This window comes from Ranitomeya imitator, chromosome 4 (assembly GCF_032444005.1).
Source record: "Ranitomeya imitator isolate aRanImi1 chromosome 4, aRanImi1.pri, whole genome shotgun sequence".
Lineage (NCBI taxonomy): Eukaryota > Metazoa > Chordata > Amphibia > Anura > Dendrobatidae > Ranitomeya > Ranitomeya imitator.
Window position 1 is genome coordinate 620904506 of NC_091285.1, and position 27093 is coordinate 620931598.

The 27093-nt window shown below is 45.7% G+C and overlaps 1 protein-coding gene across 4 annotated transcripts in view; it reads right to left on the reverse strand.

Annotated features, from left to right (window-relative positions):
• Nucleotides 1-880: 880 nt before the first annotated feature.
• KANSL3 (KAT8 regulatory NSL complex subunit 3) overlaps nucleotides 881-27093 on the reverse strand; it is a 170791-nt gene continuing 144578 nt past the window's right edge. Inside the window, exons 20-23 of one of the 4 annotated variants that reach the window (XM_069766621.1) lie at nucleotides 20973-21198; nucleotides 20770-20891; nucleotides 4593-4737; nucleotides 881-3209 (exon numbers count right to left, since the gene is read on the reverse strand). In XM_069766621.1, coding sequence (XP_069622722.1) covers nucleotides 2743-3209; nucleotides 4593-4737; nucleotides 20770-20891; nucleotides 20973-21198 — 960 coding nt within the window. In that variant the 3' untranslated portion in view covers nucleotides 881-2742. Of the gene's footprint in view, nucleotides 3210-4592; nucleotides 4738-20769; nucleotides 20892-20966; nucleotides 21199-27093 lie in introns of all 4 variants that reach the window. The other 3 variants (XM_069766620.1, XM_069766622.1, XM_069766623.1) reach the window with 3 other exon arrangements.

Below are 27093 nucleotides of genomic sequence, written 5' to 3' on the forward strand. Positions count from 1 at the left end.
CGGCAGCTTGGGCCATGAGGTGCTTTAGACCACTGTGTGCTAGGTAGTCTGGATGGTCAGATGTTCTATTTTCACACCCTCTGACACTGCCGAAAGACATCCCTCTATACTATGTCCACTAATTATATCAAAAAGACCATATTTTGTACACAACATAAAATCCCTTATATTGAATACATTAGGAGACACCGATCCCACCTTGTTCTTATGTGATTCCTTTCTGGCTTTACTTCTCTTCTCGGGTTCATTTCGTGTTGGATCCTTGTACCAGATACAGATTTTTTTTTCTCTCCTTCTGCTTATGGCACAAATCTTGGTTACTTCGTGTCCAAGGAGAGGCAGAAACACTTTTTTTTCTACCTAGCGTTAGGGCCTAAACGCAATGTTCCCCAATCTATTTATCCATAAAAGGATTTTATGACGAGTACAAAAATCCAATTTTATCACCTAGAACGGATTTAACATGCCCAATCCTTTACTTCTGATGGATAAGATTCTCTCTAATATGAAGACGACTGTATTTATGTAAAGTGATGATCTTAAATCAGATTAATGTCACGGCAGCTTCACTCAACTTTTATCTAACGGGGCTTACAGTCAGATACATTTTGCAGAGATGAGTACAGGAATTATAGTGGCCTTATTATAAAGACACTTACTGATAACCATTTACAAGTAGTAATTACCACTTGAATAAGAATTGCAGTCTGATCTCTGCAATAAGCACATGCATGTAATGGTGTGATCACGCTTCAGGCCCTGCAAATATCCACTCACAAAAGAAATTGTATAAAACTCTGCAGGCAAGGAGATATTCTAATTATCTCAATCTCCCGATAGAGCAAGCAGGCACAGTTTTCAGAATAAGAAACCACACAAATTAATTTTGTAATTAGATCTGTTCATTAATAAGCTTTGAAAAGCAAGCTTCTAACAAACACATATCAAACTTGTTAACAAAGGAAACAATGTACAGTGGTTTTTTAACATAGTGGTTTCTAGAACAATCGTTTTATTTCTTGTAACATGCTGAGTTTGTTGCTTCCCGTAATGAGACCTGAATGTTAACGGCTATAACACCAAGATTGTTATCTGTGGCATTTATCACGGCCGTCCAAACAAATCCTTGGGAAAAAAACAAACAAAATGAAAATGCTCAAAATCCACAATAAACCAGTAAATGAACTTGTAAAGATTTAAAGGGATCCTGGCAGCTCCTCTAGCCCTCCTGAACAGCCACCATGACTATATAAGCCTATTGCTGCATTACAATATGCTTATATCTACAGGTGAAATATAAAGCTATATATCTTGCTTGCACAATAATACAAACCAACTAGGACTAGCCCTTAAATCCCACAGACTAAGGCGAAGTTCACATTGTGTTAGCAGCAGCCCGTTCAGCACATACGCTAACGGGCTGCTGCTAGCGCAGGTGCCGGCGTTGCTTCGTGCTACCGCAGACAGAGTATCTGCTAGCTCTGTCTGCGCTAGTGGTGACGGACCCGGAAACGCTGCAGCCCGCGTCTCAGGGTCCGTCACTCAATGATGGCACATCGCTAGCGCACGCCCATTATGGGCATGCGCTAGCGATGCGTCCGACATTGCAGTCTATGGCGGCGTTAACGGACTACGTTACACAGCGTTATGCCGCGGTGTAACGTAGTCCGTTAAACGTACCGCCATAACGCAATGTGAACCTGGCCTAATCTGGCCATTCGGCTTGTTAGCATGCCTCCCTGAGTGCGATTTATATCCAGCAATGTTGCTCTCATGCGTCGAGACTTGTAGGGACCCGACGGTGACGTCACCGCTCTGCTGGATGTCAATCCTGCCCAGAACTGATCGGATGCAGGAATAGTCTGGACAACCCCAGAATTTGCCTTAAATAAAGTCATGGTGGTGGTTTAGGATTGCTCGGAGAGTTGTGAGGTTCTCATTAAACTGTGAATCATTCATAGAAGTGGAAATATGTTGCATATTACTTAAAAAAGAAACCTGCGTTTAGGATGTATTTACAATTTATACAGGTCTGAAACTCCATATTTCAAACATATTTTACATAGATACACAATTCTCTGCTAACTATACAGCAAACTTTCTATCATTAAGCAGGTTACAGGTTTCCAGTAAGCTACATACCAACATGTCCGCTTTGCCACAATATCAATAATGAGGTGGCGCCAAAGGTCAAAGCAACAAAAGAGACAGCCGGGCTCCCACATAAGTCCTAGTGTAAATGGACTTTTTTTTTTTAATTTATTGCACAAAAAAATTACACTGTGGGCCAAAGAAAAAAAAAAAAATATATGGAATTTTTTTTTTGCAACCATCGTGGTTTAGGTATAAGAATCAGGAAATCGAGCTGTTTATCTCCTCACTTGACAAACTCTTTTCTGAACAGAACTTCCAAAGATCACCTAGGCCATTATGTGGGAGGACATCATTGCAGTAGTGATATCTACCCTGCAGTATTGTTAATTATTTACTTGCCTGCAGTGTAACCTGAAATTTACAGCTAGCTGAAAAAAAATGGGAAAGGCAAAAAAGTCTCTGGCTTTCTGACCAGTGGGTATAACGTGTTAGTTGTATACTGCGTGTGTGTAATCTGCATTCTGCAAGACTTCAGCATGAAATGTAATGTAATTCAGCCGATATTTATTGGGTTCAGTGCCTGCCGAGTGGACACTGCTGAAAAAGCTTTGGTCTGCTAGTTGAGCTTCATCTTTGCCACATAGGCAGTCATTGTGTTTTCTGATTGGCGGATGTCCCAGGACTTTGTACCCTACTGCTAGAGCCAGACAATGCTATTAGTGCGGGCTGCAGAAGACGCCTGGTGACAAGTGATTCTCGGCTGTGAATTATGGTGCTGCCCTCGTCGACGACAGATGGTACCCTGCCCAAGCTCTCCACCACACTTACGTGGTTTCCAGTTTTCTCATTTGATTCTGTCTTGGCTAAGATAAGAGTTTTAGAAGAAGCTTGTAAAACTGGGCCGATCTTGGACAGCACCATGGCGCAGGCTGAATTTGAGGCGCTGACAAGAGATGGGGTGGTAAAAGTCACTGCTCCAGGGGTGGCCGCTGATGAACCTTGTAAAGTCATAGGTTTGAGAGGTAGAGAAGTCAGTTCGCTGCCCAAAGATTTGGTGAGTGCAGAAAGTTTGGCATCCGACACGACATACAGTGTCTTGGGTGGACTTGTAGTTACTAAAGAAAAATAAAAGGGGAAAAAAGGCAAAAAAAATATCAATAGAAACAAATTTTAAAAAAATCCACATTATTTGTACAAATGATCAGTCTCTTCGAATACATGACAATGTTCAGTATTGTTGTGTGTGTATCTTTTAACTTCGGTAGTAACTCATCAATAAGACCATGCAGTGCCCCATATATTTTTACATATACTGCTCAGCTTTTCAAACAGTTTTCTATCATATAATGTGACAACCTTTATAGTATGTGGTTCTTATCACTGAGAATTGTCAAGAAATGTTACAACTCTATAAAAGGGAATCTTTCACGATAAACAACATGTCTGATCTATGGGCAGTAGGTTGTAGAGCAGGAGGAGCAGAGCAGATTGATTCCCAGGACTTTGGCTTCATCGGCCAGGTCAGTAATCTGTGACCGCTGGATGGGAGATTTGCCAATCTCCTTACTTCCTAACTCTTCTTTTGATTACCCGGGCCGACGCGTTGGCACCACTGCAATGTGACATGATGCACAAATGACGTCGCGCCAGCCTGGCCAATCAAAAGAAAAGGTGGAAGGTAAAGCGTTTCCCAGATCTCCTGCAAAGAGGTCATAGACTACAAACTTGGCAGATGGAAAAGAGTCCTGCAAATCGATTCTCTCTTCTTTAGCAGCTATGTAGGAAAAGATGTTGTATAGCTTGCAATCTTCTCATTTTAGTATCAGTTCATTCTGGGTTTAGGAGTCCAGGGTGCGGCTCTATACACAGATTACATAAGTGCAAATGGAGACAGCTATCAATCACGGTGTAGGACAACCAGAGTGAACAGGAATCTACATGCACGGCACAAAAGCTATACTGAATCATTTCCAACATAACTATGAAATCAATGTGCTCAGTGCCTGCTGCTCCAGAGAGCGGACTGCATGTTCAGTGGGACAGGTCCCCTTTAAAAGTGGAACGATTTTTTTTTTTTTTTTTTAAATTTAACATGGTTCTTATTTAAGCTCAGGATTATTTTATGTACTTCAGTGGTCATTGTGAGAACTGGAATATTTAAAAGGGTAATATAAGAATTACAAGGATTTTCCTAACTTGGAGGTTTGTCCAATCAAAAAACAAAACTGAACCACAGCAAAAGAAAAAAAAAAGAAAAACAATATAAAGTTATAGGAAAAGGCCATCAACAGCACATGTGTGTACGTATATATAGAGAGAGAAAGTGAAAGTGAAAATTTTGGCATGGTAAAGTCTACATTGTGAACCCTCATTGCACAAAAGTCCAACTAAGAAAGACCCTGTGTTTCTACTCGAATACTCGGATATTTAAGTGTTTACCATACAAGTTTTAACAGTTTTCTTACATTACCGGCAGGTGCAAAAACTGAGCGTCTCACCTGCTGGAGGGGTCACAGCACGCACTATTGACAATGTTTTTTCCCCAGGTGTCCTGTCGCTGGATGTTGCTACCTTGCACTGCTCTGTCACAAGAGGGGGGAGAAGCTTACTAGCAGAAACCGTGGTGGAGGAAGACTCTATTGCCTGGAGATCATAGCAGAGACATAGTTTTAGAGGCCAATTCACCAAATTATAGTTCTTCCTAACATTAAGGCCGAATTCAGACATCTATGAAACACAAAATACATCATACTCATCTGACATAGTGTGGAACTTCATGCAGAAAGCTGGAAATGATGATAGCCTAGATCCTAGGCTGCCTCGTTTCTATCATGATCCTTTACTGCCAAGACACAAGTAATCTCGCCTGATGAGCCCAGATGGGGGAAAAGCGTCGAGAGGGTGTTGTGAGCCTGTCCTCTTCATCTAAGGATCTAGGCCATCATCATTTCCAGCTATCTGCATAAAGTTCCACACTATGTCAGATGAGTATGATGTATTTTGGGGTTATATCTTTTTGTGCCCTTATTTGTCATTTTGTAAACTGATCTATGAAACACAGTCTGAGTATGGATTGCAATGTTCAGACTGGCTGTGGGTTCTCCTGATCTGAACTCAAGATATATGCCTAAGAGGTGATCAGGTTCAGGCCAGGAGACTGCTGGATGTTACGGACATCACGGTTCATACTTGGGCAATGTTTAACGGATGTCCGATTTTGGGCTTGGGGACTTTTCTTCCTTATTAATAAATCTGAGAAGGAACAGGTTCACTGGTCTAAATTCATCCTTACTATGTATTCAGAAGAACTTGTTACTTCTTCTTGAATTGAGTATTGTAATAATTTCACAATCCAAAATCATCCCCGTAATGTTTTGATTTTGTATAATCAGATACCATACTGTGATGTTGGTAAGGCACTCTGGCAGCTCTATAACATATCAGTGGTTTGCTAAGGTCAGGACGGTCTCATGTTCTTGTTGCAACAACTCATGCCAGAAGCTAAGATGGAATTATTCCAATACTATATATCACTTGATAGTACTGGATTGTGGCCTGATTATACAAGAATGAAACATATGGGAGATTTTGGATGGCTAAAAACTACTAGATCTCCTTTCAGGAGTGCCAAGCTCTTCTGAATATATGATAAAGAGGTGCTTCCCTACTTCATCAGCAGTTCTGAACCAGGTGTGGCGTGCCTTTTCCTTTTTATCCTTACTTTGGCCTTGCACACTTGGAAAGCTCGTTAATATATCTAATGGGTAAAGGTAAAGGCAATTCCCTCTATTTCCAACAGGGATCCCTATTATATATACACACTAAGAAAACAGTAAAGAATAAGAACGTTCAAACAGCCCAAGACTTTTACAGACAGCCCGAATAAATGTGTTATGGAGGTCAGATCGTTCACATTGTCCCACCTAAGACCTCAGGAAACAATGCATATAATCATACAATAAAAGGCCCAGCTTTATAGGTACAGTGCGGAAAATAAGTATTTGATCCCTTGCTGATGTTGAAAGTTTGCCCACTGATAAAGACATGAACAGTCCATAATTTTAAGGGTAGGTTAATTTTAACATTGAGAGACAGACTATCAAAAGTAAAATCCAGAAAACAGATTTGTGTGTACTCACCGTAAAATCCTTTTTTCCGAGCAACTCATTGGGGTCACAGGACCATGGTGTATGCTGCTGTCGCTAGGAGGCTGACACTAAGTAAATACAAAAAAGATTAGCCCCTCCTCTGCAGTATACACACCACACACTAGATATAGCTGAACCAGTTCAGTGGCAAAGCAGTAGGAGAACATAAACATCAAATAAGGGTACAACACATCAAATCAAAGAACACAGCCAACCGCCAGGCTAACAGAGTGGGTGCTGTTTCCCCAAATGAGTGGCTCGGAGAAAAGGATTTTACGGTGAGTACACAAAAATCCCTGTTTCTCCTTCGACTTATTGGGGGACATAGGACATCCTAAAGCAGTCCCTGGGTTGGAAACCGACATAACAGATCAAAACCCCACATTCCAACTGTCTAGAGATGCGCTACCGCAGCCTGCAAAATTCATCTGCCCAAGCCTGCATCTGTGGAAGCCTGGGTGTGAACATTGTATCGATTTGAGAATGTATGTAGACTGGACCAAGTCGCAGCCTTGCAAAATTGTTCAGCCGGCGCCTGGTGCCGAATGGCCCAAGACGCGCCCCCTGACCGAGTGGAGTGTGCCCTAATCCCCGCTGGGATAGACTTGCCTCTGACACGGTAGGACTCCTGAATCGCCGAACAAATCCATCTGGCTATTGTGGACTTTGAAGCGGCTAGTCCCTTTCTGTGCCCTTCCGGAAGAGCGAACAAGGCATCTGACTTTCGGAGGACGCCATCCGAGAAACATATCTTCTGAGTGCTTTCACCAGATCCAGAATGTGAAGAGCTCTTTCCACTCGGTGTACTGGTGTCAAGCAGAGCGAGGGCAGGACAATGTCCTCATTAAGGTGGAAGGAAAAGACCACCTTGGGCAGGAAGGACGGGGACAACCTAAGAACCACCTTGTCCTGGTGGAAAACTAGTAAAGGAGATTGGCAGGACAGAACAGCAAGTTCTGAGACCCGTCTGATTGATGTCTCCGAGACCAGAATGGCGACCTTCCAGGAAAGGTAGGTCAAAGACACTCCCTGCAGTGGTTCAAAGGGCATCTTCTGAAGAGCACCCAGGACCAAGTTAAAGGGAACCTGTCACCCCCAAAATCGAGGGTGAGCTAAGCTCACCGGCATCAGGGGCTTATCTACAGAATTCTGTAATGCTGTAGATAAGCCCCCGATGTATCCTGAAAGATGAGAGAGGTTAGATTATACTCACCCAGGAGCGGTCCCGGTTCTGTTCTGGTCCGATTGGTGTCGCGGTCTGGTCCAGGGCCTCCCATCTTTTTACGATGACGTCCTCTTCTTGTCTTCAGGCTGCGGCTCCGGCGTACTCTGTCTGCCCTGTTAAGGGCAGAGCAAAGTACGGCAGTGTCGGGCCTCTCTGGCCTTTCCCGGCGCCTGCGCACTGCAGTACTTTGCTCTGCCCTCAACAGGGCAGACAAAGTACGCCTACGCCGGACCATGAAGACAAGAAGAGGACGTCATCGTAAGAAGATGGGAGGCCCCGGACCGCATCGCCCATCGGACCAAAACAGAACCGGGACCGCCCCTGGGTGAGTATAATCTAACCTCTTTTTCTCATCTTTCAGGATACATCGGGGGCTTATCTACAGCATTACAGAATGCTGTAGATAAGCCCCTGATGCTGGTGGGCTTAGCTCACCTTCGATTTTGGGGGTGACCTGTTCCCTTTATGGTCCCAGGTTTCCAGCAGCATTTTAAAGGAAAGTACCACATGGGAGACTCCCTGGATGAAAGTCCTCACCTGTAGATTGCAAGCAATCCTAAGCTGAAACAGAATGGATAAAGCTGAGATCTGGCACTTGAGGGTACTAAGAGCCAGACCTAAATCCAGGCCGGTCAGGAGGAACTCCAAAATTGTTGGAATGGAGAAGTCAAGAGGAGGACGCCTGCAATCTCTGCACCATGAGAAAAAGGCCTTCCATGTGCGGTGATAGATGTGCACCGATGTAGGCTTCCGAACGCTAGTCATGGTGGAAACCACCGATTGGGAAAAGTCGACCTGGATTAGGAACCAGGATTCAATGGCCAAGCTGTTAAACACAATGCCCCTGAGTTCTGGTGGCAAATCGAACGCTGGGAAAGCAGATCTGGTTGATCCAGCAGTCGCTAGGGCACGTCAGCGATGAGTTGCACCAACTGCACGTACCACGCTCTGCGTGGCCAGTTCGGAGCGATCAGGATCACCGGAACCCCCTCTGCTTTGATCTTCCTGATGACCCTCGGGATCAACAGAAGCGGGGGAAATACGTATGGGAGACGAATCTGATGCCATGGAAGAACCAGTGTGTCAGTCCCGATGGCATCTGGATCCCGAGACCAAGCTACAAACTCTGGCACCTTGGCGTTTAATCTTGACGCCATCAGATCCACATATCTGAAGTCCCCCAGCAAAGAAAAACCTGGTGGAAAACCTCCGGATGAAGAGCCCACTCCCCTGAGGCGAGACACTGATGGCTGAGGAATTCTGCCGCCCAGTTTTCCACGCCCGGAATATGAACTGCTGAAATGACCGAATGGTTCTTCTCGGCCCAGCGGAGGATATGAACTACCTCACGCATTGACGTCCTGCTGCGGGTGGCCCCCTGATGATTGATATATGCCACGGCCATGGCATTGTCCGATTGTATCCGGATGTGGCGACCCGCTAGAAGGTGGAATCATCGCAGGGATAACTAGATCGCTGGAATCTCCAGAACGTTGATCGGGGGGCGCACTTCTCGAGGAGACCAGCGCCCCTGGGCAGTGTGGTGATGGAAGACAGCTCCCCAGCTGAGGAGATTGGCGTTGGTAGAGATCACTAGCCACTGAACCGGAAGAAAGGATTTTTCCTGGTTGAGGGAGGACCGCAACGTCCACCACCTGATCGCTTGTCTGACCCACGGGGACACACTGCACAGCCGGTCGAGGGAGAACTGGTTCCTGTCTCAGGCCGCCAAAAGGGCATGCTGTAGAGGGCGGAGGTGTAGCTGGGCGAAAGGAACAGCTTCCATCACTGCTACCATTCTCCCCAGGGCCCTCATACCGAAACGGATGGAGAGAGGGAATGGGCGACAAAGCCCTGTTGCAGGGATAAGACCTTGTCTCGAGGAAGAAACAACAAGCCTCGGGAGCATTCCTAAAAAGATAATCTGCTGAGCCGGAAGAGGAGGACTTGTTTAGATTTATTAGCCAGCCCAGGCGAGAAAGAGCATCTAGAGTGATACGTACGCAGTCCGCACAGGCCTGGAAAGACGGTGCCTTGATCAGGAGGTCATCCAAGTATGGCAAAACAACAATGCCCCAAGAGTGGACAATGGCCATGACTGCCGTCATGACCTTCATGAACACTCTGGGAGCAGTGGTGAGTCTTAAGGGCAAGGCTGTGAACTGGAAATGCTCTTCGCAAACACTGAAGTGTAGGAACATCTGGTGGGGGCAAAGATTGGAATAAGGAGGTACGCATCCCAAATGTCGATGGACGAGAGATACTCCCCCTTCTCCACAGAGGAGATGACCGAACAGCGAGACTCCATCCTGAAGTGCCAGACCTTAAAGAACTTGTTTAGAAGTTTCAGGTCCAGAATGAGCCGCACTATTCTGTACTTCTTCGGGACAACGAATAGGTTTGAGCAGAACCCTTCGAACTTGTCATTTTCTCGGACTGGAATAAAGACCCAGTCTTGGCATAGCGAGTCGATGGCTCAGTAAAAGGACTGTGTCTGCGCCTCTGTTTTGGCGGGGACGAGAAGAAAATTCTATTCTGTTTCCAGAAGACACCAGATCCTTGAACCATTAGTCATGAACGACAGAGAGCCAGATCCGACGAAACAGGAGTAAGCGTCTACCTACCCTGCTGGTGCCGACTGGAGGATGTGACGAGTCATTGGGCCGAGAATCTATGGGACCTAGATCCCTTAGTTCTGGACTGTTTGGTCGGCTCTTCCAGGATGGGAGGGCTTATACGAAACTTGGGAGCCCCGTCCCTACGTGGCGAGAACCCCGATCCGGAAGAGGCGGTCGTAGGTTGGTGCGAAAGTACTGGAATCGAGTTTGTTGCTGACGGCGAAAGGGTCGCCTGGTCTTTTGCTGAGGGAGGAATTTACTTTTTCCTCCTGTAGCATCACAGATAAGTTGGTCTAGCTTCTCTCCAAATAAACGAACACTGATAAAGCAAAGAGGTTAGGGACTTTTTTGATGCAGAGCCCGCTCGTCTTTCCCTGAGCCACAGAGCCCTTATGATGGTGATGGCGTTTGATGCTGCCAATGCGACACAATTGGCAGCATCCATGGGAGTGTGCACCAAATAATCGCCTACCAGGGAAATCTGATTGGCCAGATCCACTGCTTCCTGGGGGAGATTACTGTCATGAATGGTTGTGGCTAGGGAATCCGTCCAGGAGACCATTGCTTTAGCGACCAATATTGCAGCAAAAGAGGGAGAGAGTGCGGAGCCTGAGGCTTCAAGCACTGAGCGAGCAAGATTTTTGATCTGACGTTCTGTAGGATTTTTTAATTGATGACCCATCTGGTAAGGACAGGAGAGTTTAGGAGGTCAGACGGGACACGGTGGATCAACTGGAGGGGATTCCGCTCACATCTTCCGTAGGTCCGATGAGAAGGTATATCTTACCTCTAGATTCATTCCTGTGAAAACTTTTGTTGGGCCGCTCTTTAGGCCTCTGAAGTATGTCCTGAAACTCAGGATGATTGGCAAACACCTTATGTGGACATTTAGTTCTCTTAAAGGACATTGCATGAGTCCTAGTCCACCTTCAGGGTTTGGTTAATGGCCTCAATGAGATTATCCACTGTCACATGATACTCAGGCGAGTCCAGGTCGAGAGACTCAGACTCATAGTCAGAGTTCTGGTCGCTGCGAACCCCTGGTGAGGGGGAGCGAGAGACGGAGCTTACGGATGCAGAGGTGCGAGAGGGTCCGGGAGACGTACTATGGATCTGTTTTTTAGCTGTCCGTATATTTTGTGCCCGAGTACGGCCCCTGCAGGCCGACGGTTCTCGTATAGAAGAGGAATCTTGTAGAACAGGCAGACGGATGCCCCAACCCGTGGAGGGTTCCTGGAGGGACTCAAATGCTTTAGTCAGCGAGGCCATGGACTGCGACAGTGATGAAGCCCACTCAGGAGGACTAGGTACACTGGGTTTGGTAGCAGCGGGGGGCTCCTGAAAGCTTTCGGGGTCACAAGCTTTGCGGAGGGGATTACTCTGTCCCCGGGGTAGCGAAGATAGACAGGAAGTACAAGAGGTGAAGAATACTGTATGGGTTTTGGAAGCCTTCCTGGGTGTACCCCAGTATGTCCTGACTCTGCTAAGTACCCCAGTGATTGAAGAGTAATTCCCAGGGAAAGCCAATGTGTCACAGCTCAGCTCTTACCCACGGTCATGTGTGCCCAAATCGGTCCTCTGTTTGCTGGAAACCAGGCTGTGTCACAGCACAGCACTTAAGCTCCAGGATCGCTGGAGGAGTCTGAAGAGAAGAAGCGTCCGGAACACATTAATGGCCGCCTGGAGCAGGAAGGGAAGTTCGCGCTGAGAAAAAGAACCAAAAGAGTGTACGAAGCCGGCAGAATGCGTGCGGCAAGTGGGCGGAGCTTCCGGCTTGTGGCATAGTAAAGGCGAAGCTGGGGAGTAAATTTCCAGCGCCAGCCGGAACGTACCCGGTCTGAGGAGTGCAGAGCCGTCAGGAACTTCCCTGCCAAACCCGACCCTGGCACTTACCACACACAAATCCGGAGGATCACTGAGGAATCGCAGAGCCTAACTGCTCTGCCTGCAGGTGAGGTGCCGCAGATTGGACAACGCAGGGACCCTCCATCCACAATCCCTTTGTTAGGGATGTGGAGAGGGACCGTCCGCCTCCTTCTTTCAACGCTGTTCTATCAGTGGTGATGCTGTGGGCGCCGCTCGGACGCCATAGATGCCTCTGTACATCCTAGGGCTTCATGCCCTTAGGATGGGACAGGACTGTTGTCCGGCTGTAAGCCTGGCTTCAGAAGGGTGTACAAGGAGGCGACACTCCATGTTCCCGTCTGTTGACTGTGCGGGGAGAGCGGTGCCCTTAAGGGACCCGTCGCTCCTAGAATAGAGCTCAGGCATGGCTATAGATGGTCCAGGAGGGAGTATGTGGAGGCGACACCATGTTCCCGCCTGTTGTTGGTCAGGGGAGATAAAAACCCTGAAGGGATCAGTCGCCCCTATGATCTTTGCGAAAAATTGGTAAAAGGAAAAAAACAAAATAAAAAATTGTGGTCTGAATAGCAGACCAGTGTGCCTCCTATGGACACTAAGCAAGAACTGGTTCAGCTAGAGCTAGTGTGTGGGTGTATACTGCAGAGGAGGAGCTAATCTTTTTTATATTCACTTAGTGTCAGCCTCCTAGCAACAGCAGCATAAACCATGGTACTGTGCCCCCCAATGAGGTGAAGGAGAAATAACATTGTATAAATTATATAAATTGATTTTCTGTTTGCAGTGAGAAATAAGTATTTGATCCCCTACCTACCAACCATTGAGGCCACGTGCACACGTTGCGGAAAGTGGTGCGGATTTGTCCAAACTGATTTTGATAAATCCGCAGGTAAACCGCACTGCGAATTACCTTTAAATTAGTGCAGATTTAACGTGATTTTTTGGCGGATTTTGTGCGGATTCCACCTGCGGTTTCCTATTATGGAGCAGGTGTAAACCGCTGCGGAATCCGCACAAAGAATTGACATGCTGCAGAATAAAGAATGCTACATTTCCGTGCGTTTTTTTCCGCAACATGTGCACTGCGGATTTTGTTTTCCATAGGTTTACATGGTACTGTAAACTCAGGGAAAACTGCTGCGAATCTGCAGCAAAATCCGCAACGTGTGCACATACCCTAAGAGTTCTGGCTCCTACAGACCAGTTAGACGCTCCTAATCAACTTTTTACCTGCATTAAAGACAGCTGTTACATAGTCACTTTTATAAAAGACTCCTGCCACAGGCTCAATTAATCAGTCAGACTCTAACCTATACAACATGGGCAAGACCACAGAGCTTTGTAAGGATGTCAGGGACAAGATCATAGACCTGCACAAAGCTGGAATGGGCTACAAAACCATAAGTAAGATGCCCGGTGACAAGGAGACAACTGTTGGTGCAATAGTAAGAAAACAGAAGAAATACAAAATGACTGTCAATCGAAATTGATCTGGGGCACCATGCAAAATCTCAACTTGTGGGGTATCCTTGATCATAAGGAAGGTGAGAGATCAGCCTAAAACTACAAGGGGGAACTTGTTAAATGATCTCAAGGCAGCTCGGACCACAGTCACCAACCATTGACAACTCATTACGTTGTAAAGGTTTAAAAGCCTGCAGTGCCTGTCTGAAGTTTGCCAATGAACACCTGTATGATTCGGTGAGTGATTGGGAGAAGGTGCTGTGGTCAGATGAGATAAAAATTGAGCTCTTTGGCATTAACTCAACTTGCCATGTTTGGAGGAACAGAAATGCTGCCTATGATTCAAAGAACACCGTCCACACTGTCAAGCATGGAGGTGGTAACATTATGCTTTGGGGGTGTTTCTCTGCTAAGGGCACAGGACTACTTCACTGCATCAGTGGGAGAATAGATGGAGCCATGTTCCGTAAAATCCTGAGTGACAACCTCCTTCCCTCCGTCAGGACACTAAAAATGGGTCGTGGCTGGGTCTTCCAGCAAGACAACGACCCAAAACATACAACCATGGCTGCAAAGGAGTGGCCAGTCTCCAGATCTTAATCCTATAGAAAACTTATGGAGGGAGTTGAGGCTCCGAATTGCCAAGCGACAGCCTCAAAATCTTAATGATTTAAAGAGGAGCTGCAAAGAGGAGTGAACCAAAATTCCTTCTGACATGTGCACAAACCTCATCATCAACTGCAAAAAACGTCTGACTGCTGTGCTTGCCAACAAGGGTTATGCCATCAAGTATTAAGTCTTGTTTGCCAGAGGGCTCAAATACTTATTTCTCACAGCAAAATTCAAACAAATTTATATAATTTATACGATGCGATTTTCTGGATTTTTTTTTTGTTATTCTATCTCTCAATGTTAAAATTAACCTACCCTTAAAACTATAGACTGTTCAGGTCTTTGTCAGTGGGCAAACTTACAAAATCAGCAAGGGATCAAATACTTATTTCCCCCACTATGTGTAATGTTAATAAGAAAAGGGTTCACATAATAATACAACATGCCAAAGGAGGAAAGAAAAGAGGAAATGCAGACTTTACTTGTAAAGAAGGGTCTGTTTACATGGACCGATCGGTGGCACTAATCTACCACTGATCTGCAAACCTTTACAGATCGGTGGCCACTTAATAGCCTGCTTACACAGACTGCAGTAAATTATGATCACTAAGCAAACTGTAATATGAGCGAAATGAAACAATACACTGTGTTCCAAATTATTATGCAAATTGGATTTAAGTGTCAAAGATTTAATTGTTTTGCTTTTCAAATAAACTCATGGATGGTATTGTGTCTCAGGGCTCAATGGATCACTGAAATCACTCTTAAACACAGGTGATAATTAGTTTTCCTGGTGATTCAAATTAAAGGAAAACTACTTAAAAATGATGCCCCACATTATTAAGCAGGCCACAGTTTTCAAGTAACATGGGAAAGAAAAAGGATCTCTGCTCCCTAAAAGCATCAAATAGTGCAATGCCTTGGTCAAGGGATGAAAACATTAGATATTTCCCTAAAACTTAAGCGTTATCATTGTACTGTTAAGATATTTGTGGCTGAATCTGAGCACAGACGTGTTCGTGCTGATAAAGGCATAATGAGGAAGGTTTTTTTGCCAGACAAATTCATGGGATTAAGAGAGCAGCTGCCAAAATACCATTACAAAGCAGCAAACAGTTATTTGAAGCTGCTGGTGACTCTGGAGTCCCTCGAACCTCAAGGTGTAGGATCCTTCAAAGGCTTGCTGTGGCGCATAAACCTAATATTCAGCCACCCTTAAACAGTGTTCACAAGCAGAAATGGTTAAAGTGGGCCCAGACATATGAACACTAATTTCAAAATAGTCTTGTTTACTGATGAGTGTCAAGCAACCCTGGATGGTCCAGATGGATGGAGTAGTGGATGGTTGGTGGATTGCCACCATGTCCCAACAAGGCTGCGACGTCAGCAAGGAGGTGGAGTCGTCACATTTTGGGCCAGAATCAAAGGGAAACAGCTGGTAGGATGCTTTAAGGTTCCTGAAGGTATGAAAATGACCTCTGCAAAGTATTTAGAGTTTCTGACTGACAACTTTCTTCCATGGTCTAAAAAGCAGAAACGTGCCTTCAGGAGCAAAATCATCTTCATGCATGACAATGCACCATCTAATGCTGCAAAGAATACCTCTGAGTCATTGGCTGCTATGGGCATAAAAGGAGATAAACTCATGGTGTGGCCACCATCTTCACCTGACCTCAACCGTACAGAGAACCTTTGGAGTATCATCAAGCAAAAGATCTATGAGGGTGGGAGGCAGCTCACATCAAAATAGCAGCTCTGGGAGGCTATTCTGACTTCATGCAAAGAAATACAAGCAGAAACTCTCCAAAAACTCACAAGTTCAATGGATGCAAGAATTGTGAAGGTGATATCAAAGAAGGGATCCTATGTTATATGTAACTTGGCCTGTTAGGAAGTTTTGGAGTTAAATAGTTTTTTTGTTCAGTGAATGTGACCTCCTAATGCTGCAAATTCCACGAATGAGCATTTTCAGTTCTTTAAAACATATCAAATGTAGAAATTCTACTGTCCCTAATAATTTGGAACAGTGCATTTTGAGTTTTTATTTATTTTGGAGATTATACTGTTATCATTGGGAGGTTGATTCAATCAAATTCAATGGATAATTCTAACGGGTGATGACTTTTATTAGACTGACTCATTTGCACCGGCCATTTAGGAAAATCCGAGAAAAATATCATTTGCATAATAATTTGGAACACAGTGTAGATCTGTAATAAAATCGCTCATTGTACAAAGGCTGCCATAGTTCTCGGCAATGGGAGCAATGCTTACACAGGAAAATGTCCTGATGATCTTTTGCGCTGCTCAAAGGATCTTTTCACCCGATGAGCGAGCGTTTTGCTTGCACATCAGGTGATCGGCAGCCTGTTTACAGTGAATGATTATTGTGACCCGAGCGTTATCAAGAGTGTTCTTAACGATAATCTTTCCTTGTCAATGCAGCTTAAGGCCAAGTTCACAAAACACTGTTGCTTTCTGATCAACATATACCTCCGTCATATGCATATGTGTAGGGTCCATAGTATATCGGTGTAATGTATGCCAGGCAAAAAGAGTCCTATGAATGTATATGGGGTATAAGGCACAAGGTTTTTCCATTGTATATGCTAAATGTTGGCCTTGTCGTGATGTCAACGGGGCATTTCTAATTTAAGACCAAACTTGGAGAAGATGAAGACAGTTTTTGTTTTTACTATCTATCTATCTATCTGCCTAAGGGGTACTTCCGTCTGTTTGTCTGCAACGGAAATCCTGGGTCAATGATTGGTCGCAGCCAATCAGCGAGATTGGGGCAGGATTTAAACACCGCTTCACTTTTTACTATTGATGCTGCCTATGCAGCATCAATAGTAAAAACATAGAATGTTAAAAATAATAAAAAATAACAAAAAACATTACATTCTCACCTTCCGAAGTCAGCCGTCTGCGCCAGCCTTTCCCGCTCCGGTCCCAAGAATGCATTGCGGCAATGAGCCGAGATCACGTAGTGGTCTTGCGAGACCGCTACATGATCACTGGTTATTGCCGCAAAGCACTACTGGGAACGAAGCGTCGCAAGGAGCATCGGTAAAGGCCTCAGCTGGATCCGGGGGCCGACGGAAGGCGAGTATAACACTTTTTTATTTTAATTGTTTTTTAAACTGGGATATGGTGCCCACACTGCTATATACTGCGTGGGCAGTGCTATATACTGCGTGGGCAGTGCTATATACTGCGTGGGCAGTGCTATATACTGCGTGGGCAGTGCTATATACTATGTGCCTGTGCAATATACTACATGGCTGTGTTATATGCTGAGTGGGCTGTGTTATATACTGCGTGGGCTGTGCTATATACTGCGTGGGCAGTGCTATATACTGCGTGGGCAGTGCTATATACTATGTGCCTGTGCAATATACTACATGGCTGTGTTATATGCTGAGTGGGCTGTGTTATATACTGCGTGGGCTGTGCTATATACTGCGTGCCTGTGCAATATACTACATCGCTGTGTTATATGCTGAGTGGGCTGTGTTATATACTGCGTGGGCTGTGCCATACACTGCGTGGGCTGTGCCATATACTGCGTGGGCTGTGCCATATACTGCGTGGGCAGTGCCATATACTGCGTGGGCTGTGCCATATACTGCGTGGGCTGTGCCATATACTGCGTGGGCTGTGCCATATACTGCGTGGGCTGTGCTATATACTGCGTGGGCTGTGCTATATACTGCGTGGGCTGTGCTATATACTGCGTGGGCTGTGCTATATACTGCGTGGGCTGTGCTATATACTGCGTGGGCTGTGCTATATACTGCGTGGGCTGTGCTATATACTGCGTGGGCTGTGTTATATACTACGTGGCTGTGCATTCTAGAATAACCGATGCGTTAGAATCGGGCCACCATCTAGTGTGCAATAAACACCGAGTAACAGATCGGCTGTGTTATATACTACGTGCCCTGTGTTATATACTGCGTGGGCTGTGTTATATACTGCATGGCCTGTGTTATATACTATGTGCCTGTGCAATATACTACATGGCTGTGTTATATGCTGAGTGGGCTGTGTTATATGCTGAGTGGGCTGTGTTATATACTGCGTGGGCTGTGCTATATACTGCGTGGGCTGTGCTATATACTGCGTGGGCTGTGCTATATACTGCGTGGGCTGTGAATTCTAGAATACTCGATGTGTTAGAATTGGGCCACCATCTAGTGTGAAATTAAGGCTACTTTCACACTTGCGTCGTGTGACGTCCGTCACAATGCGTCGTTTTGGGGGAAAAAAGGGATCCTGCAAATATGCCCACAGGATGAGTTTTTTGCCTATAGACTTGTATTGCCGACGGATCGCGACGTATGGCCATACGTTGCGTCCGTCGTGCACTGAATCCGTCGTGTTTTGGCGGACCGTCGTCACAAAAAAACGTTCAATGTAACATTTTTTCGTACATCGGATCCGCCATTTCCTACCGCGCATGCGCGGCCGGAACTCCGCCCCCTCCTCCCCAGACTTTAGAATGGGCAGCGGATGCGTTGAAAAACTGCATCCGCTGCCCACGTCGTGCAAAATTTTCACAACGTGCATCGGTACGTCGCGCCGATGCTTAGCGACGGACCCGTACCGACGCAAGTGTGAAAGTAGCCTAACACCAAGTAACAGATCGGCTTAGGTGAATTGTTTGAAAAAAATAAAATCCCATTATGATAGAAAAAACCCATAAAAAACCCTATTAATTAAACTGACTTAGGCCAAAGTCCACTTGATAGAAGAGCCATCAACAATGGAAATAGCACCTGATTAAGTTAGTATTGCCCATCTCTTGGTCTCTAGTAAAGTCAGAAATTTGGCACGCAAGAGACAAATACACAAGGTTCTTATTATTTTCTCAAGAACAACTTTGTAAGCTCAGATAGTCCTCAGATTACATAAAAGGTAGGCAAGCAGTGTATGAAAACTGCAGACAATCCACGTGTATGACAGGGGCCTATTAGGCTGCCATCCAAGTTAAATCTAATGGCCACTTACACTAAGTGGTTGAAAGCAAGCGATCAAAGGGGTTGTGCAGGTTTGGCACGAAAGTTTGCAGTAACTCTATATGACTACAGGTTTGTGAATCTTGTTGTCAGGATTCTCCGGTGCCAGGAGTGGTTGGTCATGTGACCTATAGTATGTGATTTACATACCCCCCATCACACTCCGATAAGATGTGTGCAACCTCGCTTAATACAAGGGAATTGAGTAAGGCCGTGCAAGGCTAGTTAGAATGTGGCGGGGAGTCTGCTTATCGATACTTGCTGTCACATGACCACCTGGTTTCACCACCTGGTTTTGCCACCTGGCACCGGAGAATCCTCAGAGCGTGTGTTGACTGCAGAAGTTTGTGCCAAACCTAGACAACCCCTTTAACGTTAGCTCCGATCTGCACCTAGTACAGGTAACCCTCACTGCTGATGGTGCGTGTTAGCTACTGAGCCCATGCCATACTGTTATGACATGCTGTGGGAACTACCAGGATCATAAATGTACTTTGTAGGAAGGACTTAAACAAAACTTCTGAGCACGCAAAGGCAGTGTGTTAAACATCCAATAAAGTTTATTATTGTTGAAATAACTGCAACTTTTCTAATTCATTTTGCTCTCGCCATTTTTCAAAAGTGGGTGGGAAGTGTGGGCACTAGTGATGAGCGAGTATACTCTTTGCTTGGGTTTTCCTGAGCACGCATGGGTGGTCTCACAGTATTTGTTAGTGCTCAGAGATTTAGTTTTCGTCACCGCAGCTGAATGATTTACAGCTGCTAGACAGCTTGAGTGCATGTGGGGATTCCCTAGCAACCAGGCAACCCCCACATGTACTCAGGCTGGCTAGCAGCTGTAAATCATGCAGCTGAGGCAACAAAAACTAAATCTCCGAGCAGTTACAAATACTCGGGAGACCACCCGAGCAAAGAGTATACTCGCTCATCACTAGTGGGCATGGTTAGCTACTCAGATTTATTAATTGTGACTTTTAGAAAAATCGCTATTCTCACTCCAATAGCAGGTGGCATAAAAAGTGCAAATTTGGTTCTAGATAGTGTTATAACATAAAGGGGTTGTCCAGTCCAAATCTGTAAGTCACTCTGTGTGACTGCAGACTTACGAATCCCCCCCAATCCCCCCACCACATGCACGAACTGAGCGCTGTGGGGACTCGCCAGTTTCTGACCCGGGACAGGAGGGTATGTATGTGTTATACATACACTTGTATTGAGTAAGGCTGTGCCCCAACTAGAGCACCGCTGGCCAGTGGGCAAGGTTAACAAGAGGGCATGGCCGACTAGAGGTTGCGGCCTCGCTGTATACAAGTGTATGGAAGCAAGGCCACGCCAACTGGCCGGACGTATGTTGAACACATACATACCATTCCGGTCCCAGCTCACAAACTGGTGAATCCCCGCAGCGCAGTGTGTACTGGGGGGATTCATAAGTCTGCAATCCCACCGGATGACTGCGGACGTATCCATTTGGACAGGACAATCCCTTTAAAAATGTGCCCAACTTAGCAAACATTGTGCAACATCTTGATAAATTTGGCGCAAATAAAAGCAATTCAGTCACAGGCAACCAGACTTCAAAGATTCCCATAATGAGTTTCACCTGTACAAGCCTTGTGGCCAAAAAAACGTAAAAAAAAATCACTGCAATTGGAAGTAAAACGTGTGGTTTTGCCTTAATACTGGTTTGATTCCACACTCCTTTATATAGTAATATTTCTCACCTGCTGGGAAACATCATCTGACTTAGCTTGGGCCCCTGCCCCCATACTGGCCTGGCTGAGGGTGCTGACACGACTTGGCTGACCACGCAGGGTGACTGTGATGGTGGTCGGTGCTTTTAAACCTGAAGCAAAATGAGACACAAATATTGGATCCAATTTCAGAATCTGTTGTAAAGGAAATATCCGAGTGCACTTACCCTTACCTGTAGATGGGTTGGATAATTGTGCAAGGCCAGGGATACTACTTGCCAGCTTTGCTAGGCCACCATTTGTAAGCAATTGATGGATTGCAGTTGGTTTCCCTCCCGCTGATGCCACAAGGGAGGAAGAAGCAGTGACTACTGGTATAGTGCGCAGGATTGTGCCCGTTCCTGTGGTGATGGTGGCCAAACCCTGCAGCGGGGCCGGAGCTTTAACAGTCATTGCTGGCTGTTGGAAACAAAGTCATATTACAATCATTGTTTGTATAGCACTCATGCTCTGTTTACATTGCTTAACAGTGCAGATCCATTCAGTCCCACCATCCAACACAAGAGACGCTCTCACAAATCACTTAACCATCTGCTCACTCTTTCGATCCTCCTTCTCCTAGTCGCTGGAGACATCTCTCCAAACCCCGGCCCCCCATGTTATAGCCAGTCAAACCTCCCAACTGCTACACTCAGAAACCCCTCTAACCTTATTAATATTCCCTGCATGCCTTCTGTCTCTTTGAATTGTGCCCTTTGGAATTCTCGCTCTGTGTGTAATAAACTCTCCTTCATTCATGACTTCTTCCTTTCTAATTCTCTTAATCTCCTGGCTCTTACTGAAACCTGGATCCAGCAGTCAGACACCACCGCTGCTGCTGCTCTTTCATATGGTGGACTACACTTTTCTCATACCCCAAGATCAGACAACAGAGCAGGTGGAGGCGTTGGTCTGCTCCTTTCACCCAAATGTACTTTCCAAGTTATCCCTCAAGTACCCTCACTTGTCTTCCCTTCCTTTGAGGTCCATGTGGTCAGACTCTACGTCCCCTTCTCCATGCGAGTGGCGGTGGTGTATCGTCCTCCCGGCCCCTCTCATCAGTTCCTGGATCACTTTGCCACCTGGCTTCCACACTTTCTCTCCTGTGACACCCCCACCCTTAACATGGGTGATTTCAACATCCCCATTGCCTCTCCCCTCCCCCCATCTGCTTCTCACCTTTTATCTCTATCCTCCTCCTTCGGCCTCTCGCAGCATACTAACTCTCCAACACATGAAGATGGAAACTCCCTTGACTTGGTCTTCTCCCGGCTTTGCTCAGTGGATGATTTCACAAACTCCCCTCTCCCACTCTCTGACCACAACCTTCTTTCATTCTCTATCAAGAACTGCCATCCCGCTCAGGTCACCCCCACTTTCCACACTTATAGAAACATACAGGCCATTAACACCCAGAAACTTATGAAGAACTTGCAGTCCTCATTGGCCCCAATCTTCTCCATCTCATGTCCTGATTCTGCTCTGAAGCATTACAATGAAACCCTGCAAAGTGCTCTGGATGAAGCCGCTCCTCCTATACATAAAACAACTCGGCACAGACGGCAACAACCGTGTCACACGCTGCAAACACGTTTCCTGCAGCGGTGCTCCAGGTGCGCAGAACGTCTGTGGAGAAAATCTAATCTACCCGAAGATTTCATCCATTATAAGTTCATGCTAAAGACATACAACTCCGCCCTTCACCTCTCCAAACAAACCTACTTCAACACCCTCATCACCTCCCTGTCCAATAAACCTAAACGTCTCTTTGACACGTTCCAGTCCCTACTCAACCCAAGAGAGCAGGCCCCAACCACGGATCTCCATGCTGACGATCTGGCCAATTACTTCAAAGAAAAAATTGACCACATTCGACAGGAAATCATCTCCCAATCTCTTCATACCATGCACTGTCCTCCCTCCCCCACTGCATCTAGTTCACTCTCTGACTTTGAAGCAGTTACAGAAGAAGTAAGCAGGCTCCTTGCATTTTCTCGCCCAACCACTTGCACCAGTGACCCCATTCCGTCACATCTCCTCCAGTCCCTTTCCCCGGCTGTCACCTCTCACCTAACAAAAATATTCAACCTTTCCCTCACTTCCGGTATTTTTCCCTCCTCATTTAAGCATGCCATCATACATCCATTACTTAAAAAACCATCCCTCGATCAAAACTGTGCCACTAATTATAGACCTGCCTCTAATCTTCCCTTCATCTCTAAACTCCTCGAACGTCTGGTCCACTCACGTCTTACCCACTATCTCACAGATAACTCTCTTCTCGACCCTCTTCAATCTGGCTTCCGCTCTTTACACTCTACTGAAACTGCCCTCACTAAAGTCTCTAATGACCTACTAACAGCTAAATCTAATGGTCACTACTCCATGCTAATTCTCTTGGATCTCTCTGCAGCATTCGATACTGTGGATCATCAGCTCCTCCTCACTATGCTCCGCTCCATCGGCCACAAGGACACCGTTCTCTCCTGGTTCTCCTCCTATCTCTCTGACCGATCCTTCACTGTATGTTTTGCTGGTTCCTCCTCCTCTCACCTTCCCCTTACTGTTGGGGTTCCTCAAGGATCAGTCCTAGGCCCCCTCCTCTTCTCGTTGTATACTGCCCCTATTGGACAAACAATCAGTAGATTTGGTTTCCAGTACCATCTCTATGCTGACGACACCCAATTATACACCTCTTCTCCTGTTGTCACGCCGACTTTTTTAGAAAACACCAGTGATTGTCTTACCGCTGTCTCTAACATCATGTCCTCCCTCTATCTGAAACTAAACCTGTCAAAAACTGAACTCCTCGTGTTCTCTCCCTCTACTAACCTACCTTTGCCTGACATTGCCATCTCCGTGTGCGGTTCCACCATTACTCCAAAGCAACATGCCCGCTGCCTTGGGGTCATCCTTGATTCTGACCTTTCATTCACCCCCCACATTCGATCACTGGCTCGCTCTTCTTACCTGCATCTCAAAAACATTTCTAGAATTCGCCCTTTTCTTACTTTTGACTCTGCAAAAACTCTTAGGGTATGTTCACACGTTCCTGATTTCCATCCTTTTTTTTTCAGGACTGTTTTTTAAAAAACTGCAGCTCTTGGCAGAAAACGCAGGTCCTTTTTTTGGTCCTTTTTTATGCAGTTTTCTATGCAGAGTGTGTTTTCTAGGAAGTTTTTTAGGGTTAAAATGGCTGAAAATACCCTAACCCTACCCCTAACCCTATTCTAACCTTCGTGAAAAAAAAAAAAAATTCTTAATTTTTTTTATTGTCCCTACCTATGGGGGTGACAAAGGGGGGGGGGGGGGGGGGGTGTCATTTACTATTTTTTTTTATTTTGATCACTGAGATATAATAGATTCGGCGGGCGCACTGCGCATGCGCCCGCCATTTTGCAAGATGGCGGCGCCCAGGGAGAAGACGGCCGGACGGACACCGGGACGCCGGGTAAGTATAAGGGGGGGAGATTAGGGCACGGGGGGGGGGGGGGGCATCGGAGCACTGGGGGGGGGGGGGGGCATCGGAGCACGGGGCGGTGGGATTGGAGCACGGGGGGCGGGATCGGAGCACGGGGGGGCAGCCACACTCCGCCCATGCACTTCCGCCCGCTTCCCCGCACTTCCTGCTGCAGCGGTTCTGCACCACAAACCGCAGTAAAACCCGCAGATATTTTTTTCATCTGCGGGTTTTACTGCGGGTTTGACCTCACAATGGAGGTCAATGGGTGCAGAACCGCTGCGGCTCCGAAAAAAGTAGTGACATGGTACTTCTTTTTTCCCGCAGCTATTCAGCGCGGCTTTTTTTTTTATTTTCCGCATTGTGGGCACAGCAGTTCCTGTTTTCCATAGGGTACAATGTAATGTACCCTGCATGGAAAACAGCTGCGGACCCGCAGCGGGAAAATCGCGGCAATTCCGCATGAAAAAAAGGATCGTGTGAACATGGCCTTACTGTTTCACTTATTCATTCTCGTCTGGACTATTGTAACTCTCTACTAATCGGCCTCCCTCTTACCAAACTTTCCCCACTCCAATCTGTCCTGAATGCTGCTGCCAGGATCATATTCCTCACCAACCGTTACACCGATGCCTCTACCTTGTGCCAGTCATTACACTGGCTACCCATCCACTCCAGAATCCAGTACAAAACTACTACCCTCATCCACAAAGCACTCCATGGCTCTGCACCACCCTACATCTCCTCTCTGGTCTCAGTCTACCACCCTTCCCGTGCCCTCCGCTCCGCTAATGACCTCAGGTTAGCATCCTCAATAATCAGAACCTCCCACTCCCGTCTCCAAGACTTTACACGTGCTGCGCCGATTCTTTGGAATGCACTACCTAGGTTAATACGATTAATCCCCAATCCCCACAGTTTTAAGCATACCCTAAAAACTCACTTGTTCAGACTGGCCTACCGCCTCAATGCAGTAACCTAACGATCCCTGTGTGGCCTATTTATATAAAAAAAAAAAAAAACAGGTTCCTCGCATCATGTTCTCATTCACTTTATGCAGTTAATAGCCCTCTGTGTCTGTACTGCTACATACTTAGGCAGTTAACTGGTTCATGCAGCTTTACATGAACACCCGAGCCTTACACTATGGCCGGTCCGAATAACTAAAGCAATTGTTACCATCCACCTCTCGTGTCTCCCCTTTTCCTCATAGTCTGTAAGCTTGCGAGCAGGGCCCTCATTCCTCCTGGTATCTGTTTTGAACTGTATTTCTGTTATGCTGTAATGTCTATTGTCTGTACAAGTCCCCTCTATAATTTGTAAAGCGCTGCGGAATATGTTGGCGCTATATAAATAAAAATTATTATTATTATTATTATTATAATAGCCAAAAAGTCAGAAAACAAAACCATAAAGGCAAAATATATATATATTTTTTTTTGAATTTATTCTGTACTATATATTTAGTGCTACGTGACAGTGTAATAACAGTGAAAGGTGAAATATTGGCCCAGATTGATCATTTGCACTTTTTAGTCACTTTGCTTTTTTGTCTCGTGGTATTAGTTGCCATTTTTGTTGCCACATTCATTAATTTGATGCAAAGTCAAAAATTGGCTTTTTTCCCGTCAAACTGTATTTGCGACTTGTCAAAAGTCATAAAAATTGTGTCAATATTTTGGGGGTACTCACAAATACATCAGGGGAGGATTGGAACGTAAGTGAACTAAATTTGGTGACTTTTTGAAAAAGTGTACATACGGACCCCTGCACCGCACACGGGGTACGTACATCCGGACCCCTGCACCACACACAGGGTTCGTACATCCCGACCCCTGCACCACACACGGAGTAAGTACATCCGGACTCCTGCACCACAGACGGTGTACATCCAGACTCTTTCAAAACAGATGAATGGTGGAGTAGTGTGCTAGACAACCACAGATCTGAAATAAAATACCTATTCTGGGAATGGGTCATTGTCATGGATCCCTTCTCCGTGGCGTCACTGATTCATCACGTGCCTGCTCTCAGCATGTGACTTGAGTTGTGCCTGCAAGGGTTAATCTATCTCCCCACTCTCAGTCCAGCATTGAACCTCTGTCCTATGCTGTAATCTGAGCATAAATCACACACCGACCCAGGCCACACACGCGCTCATACAGGCTGCCGCCACTCACCGAATACATGGGTGATGAGTCACGGAAATATTAATACTAATAATGTCTACCACTCATAAGGCTCACACACCTTAGGCTATGGATTATTTTAGAACATTCAAGGTTCAACTTGTTAAAGTTTTATACTTTAATACAAAAAGGTTCAGTGCTTAGAGTAAGAAAAAGTTATAAAAATATGATAATAAAAAGACATACAACTCATGCAAAGCAGTATAAAATAACAGGAAAAACCTTACATAAATCATCTAACTGGTAGTTTGCCTTCTGCTCCCTGAGGGGGGTGAATGGAGTTGGTGGAACACGTCAGCGTCGGCTACCCTCACATGTGAAAACGTGTTTCTGTATACAGGTGTAATTTATAACTTTGGTCTGGAGGTCAGGTTTCTAGAACAGCCCCTCAGGTTAATATCATAATTGCATTTTTGATTGGACCACGGCTGCACCCCCCAATGAATATATTATTTTCTCTTGAGATCCTTTGTGTAACAGCTGTCACAGAGATACTATCAGGCCATAATTAACATCTCTCTTCCAGCAGGACCTCCTGGTGAGATTGGGGACAGAAGTCTACTTTTTCCAGGTAATATCGTAGTTACTTACCGATAACGGTATTTTTTCTGATCCCATGACGGCACCACGGAGAGAGGGGGATCCACCCTCAGGGATTGGAAACCT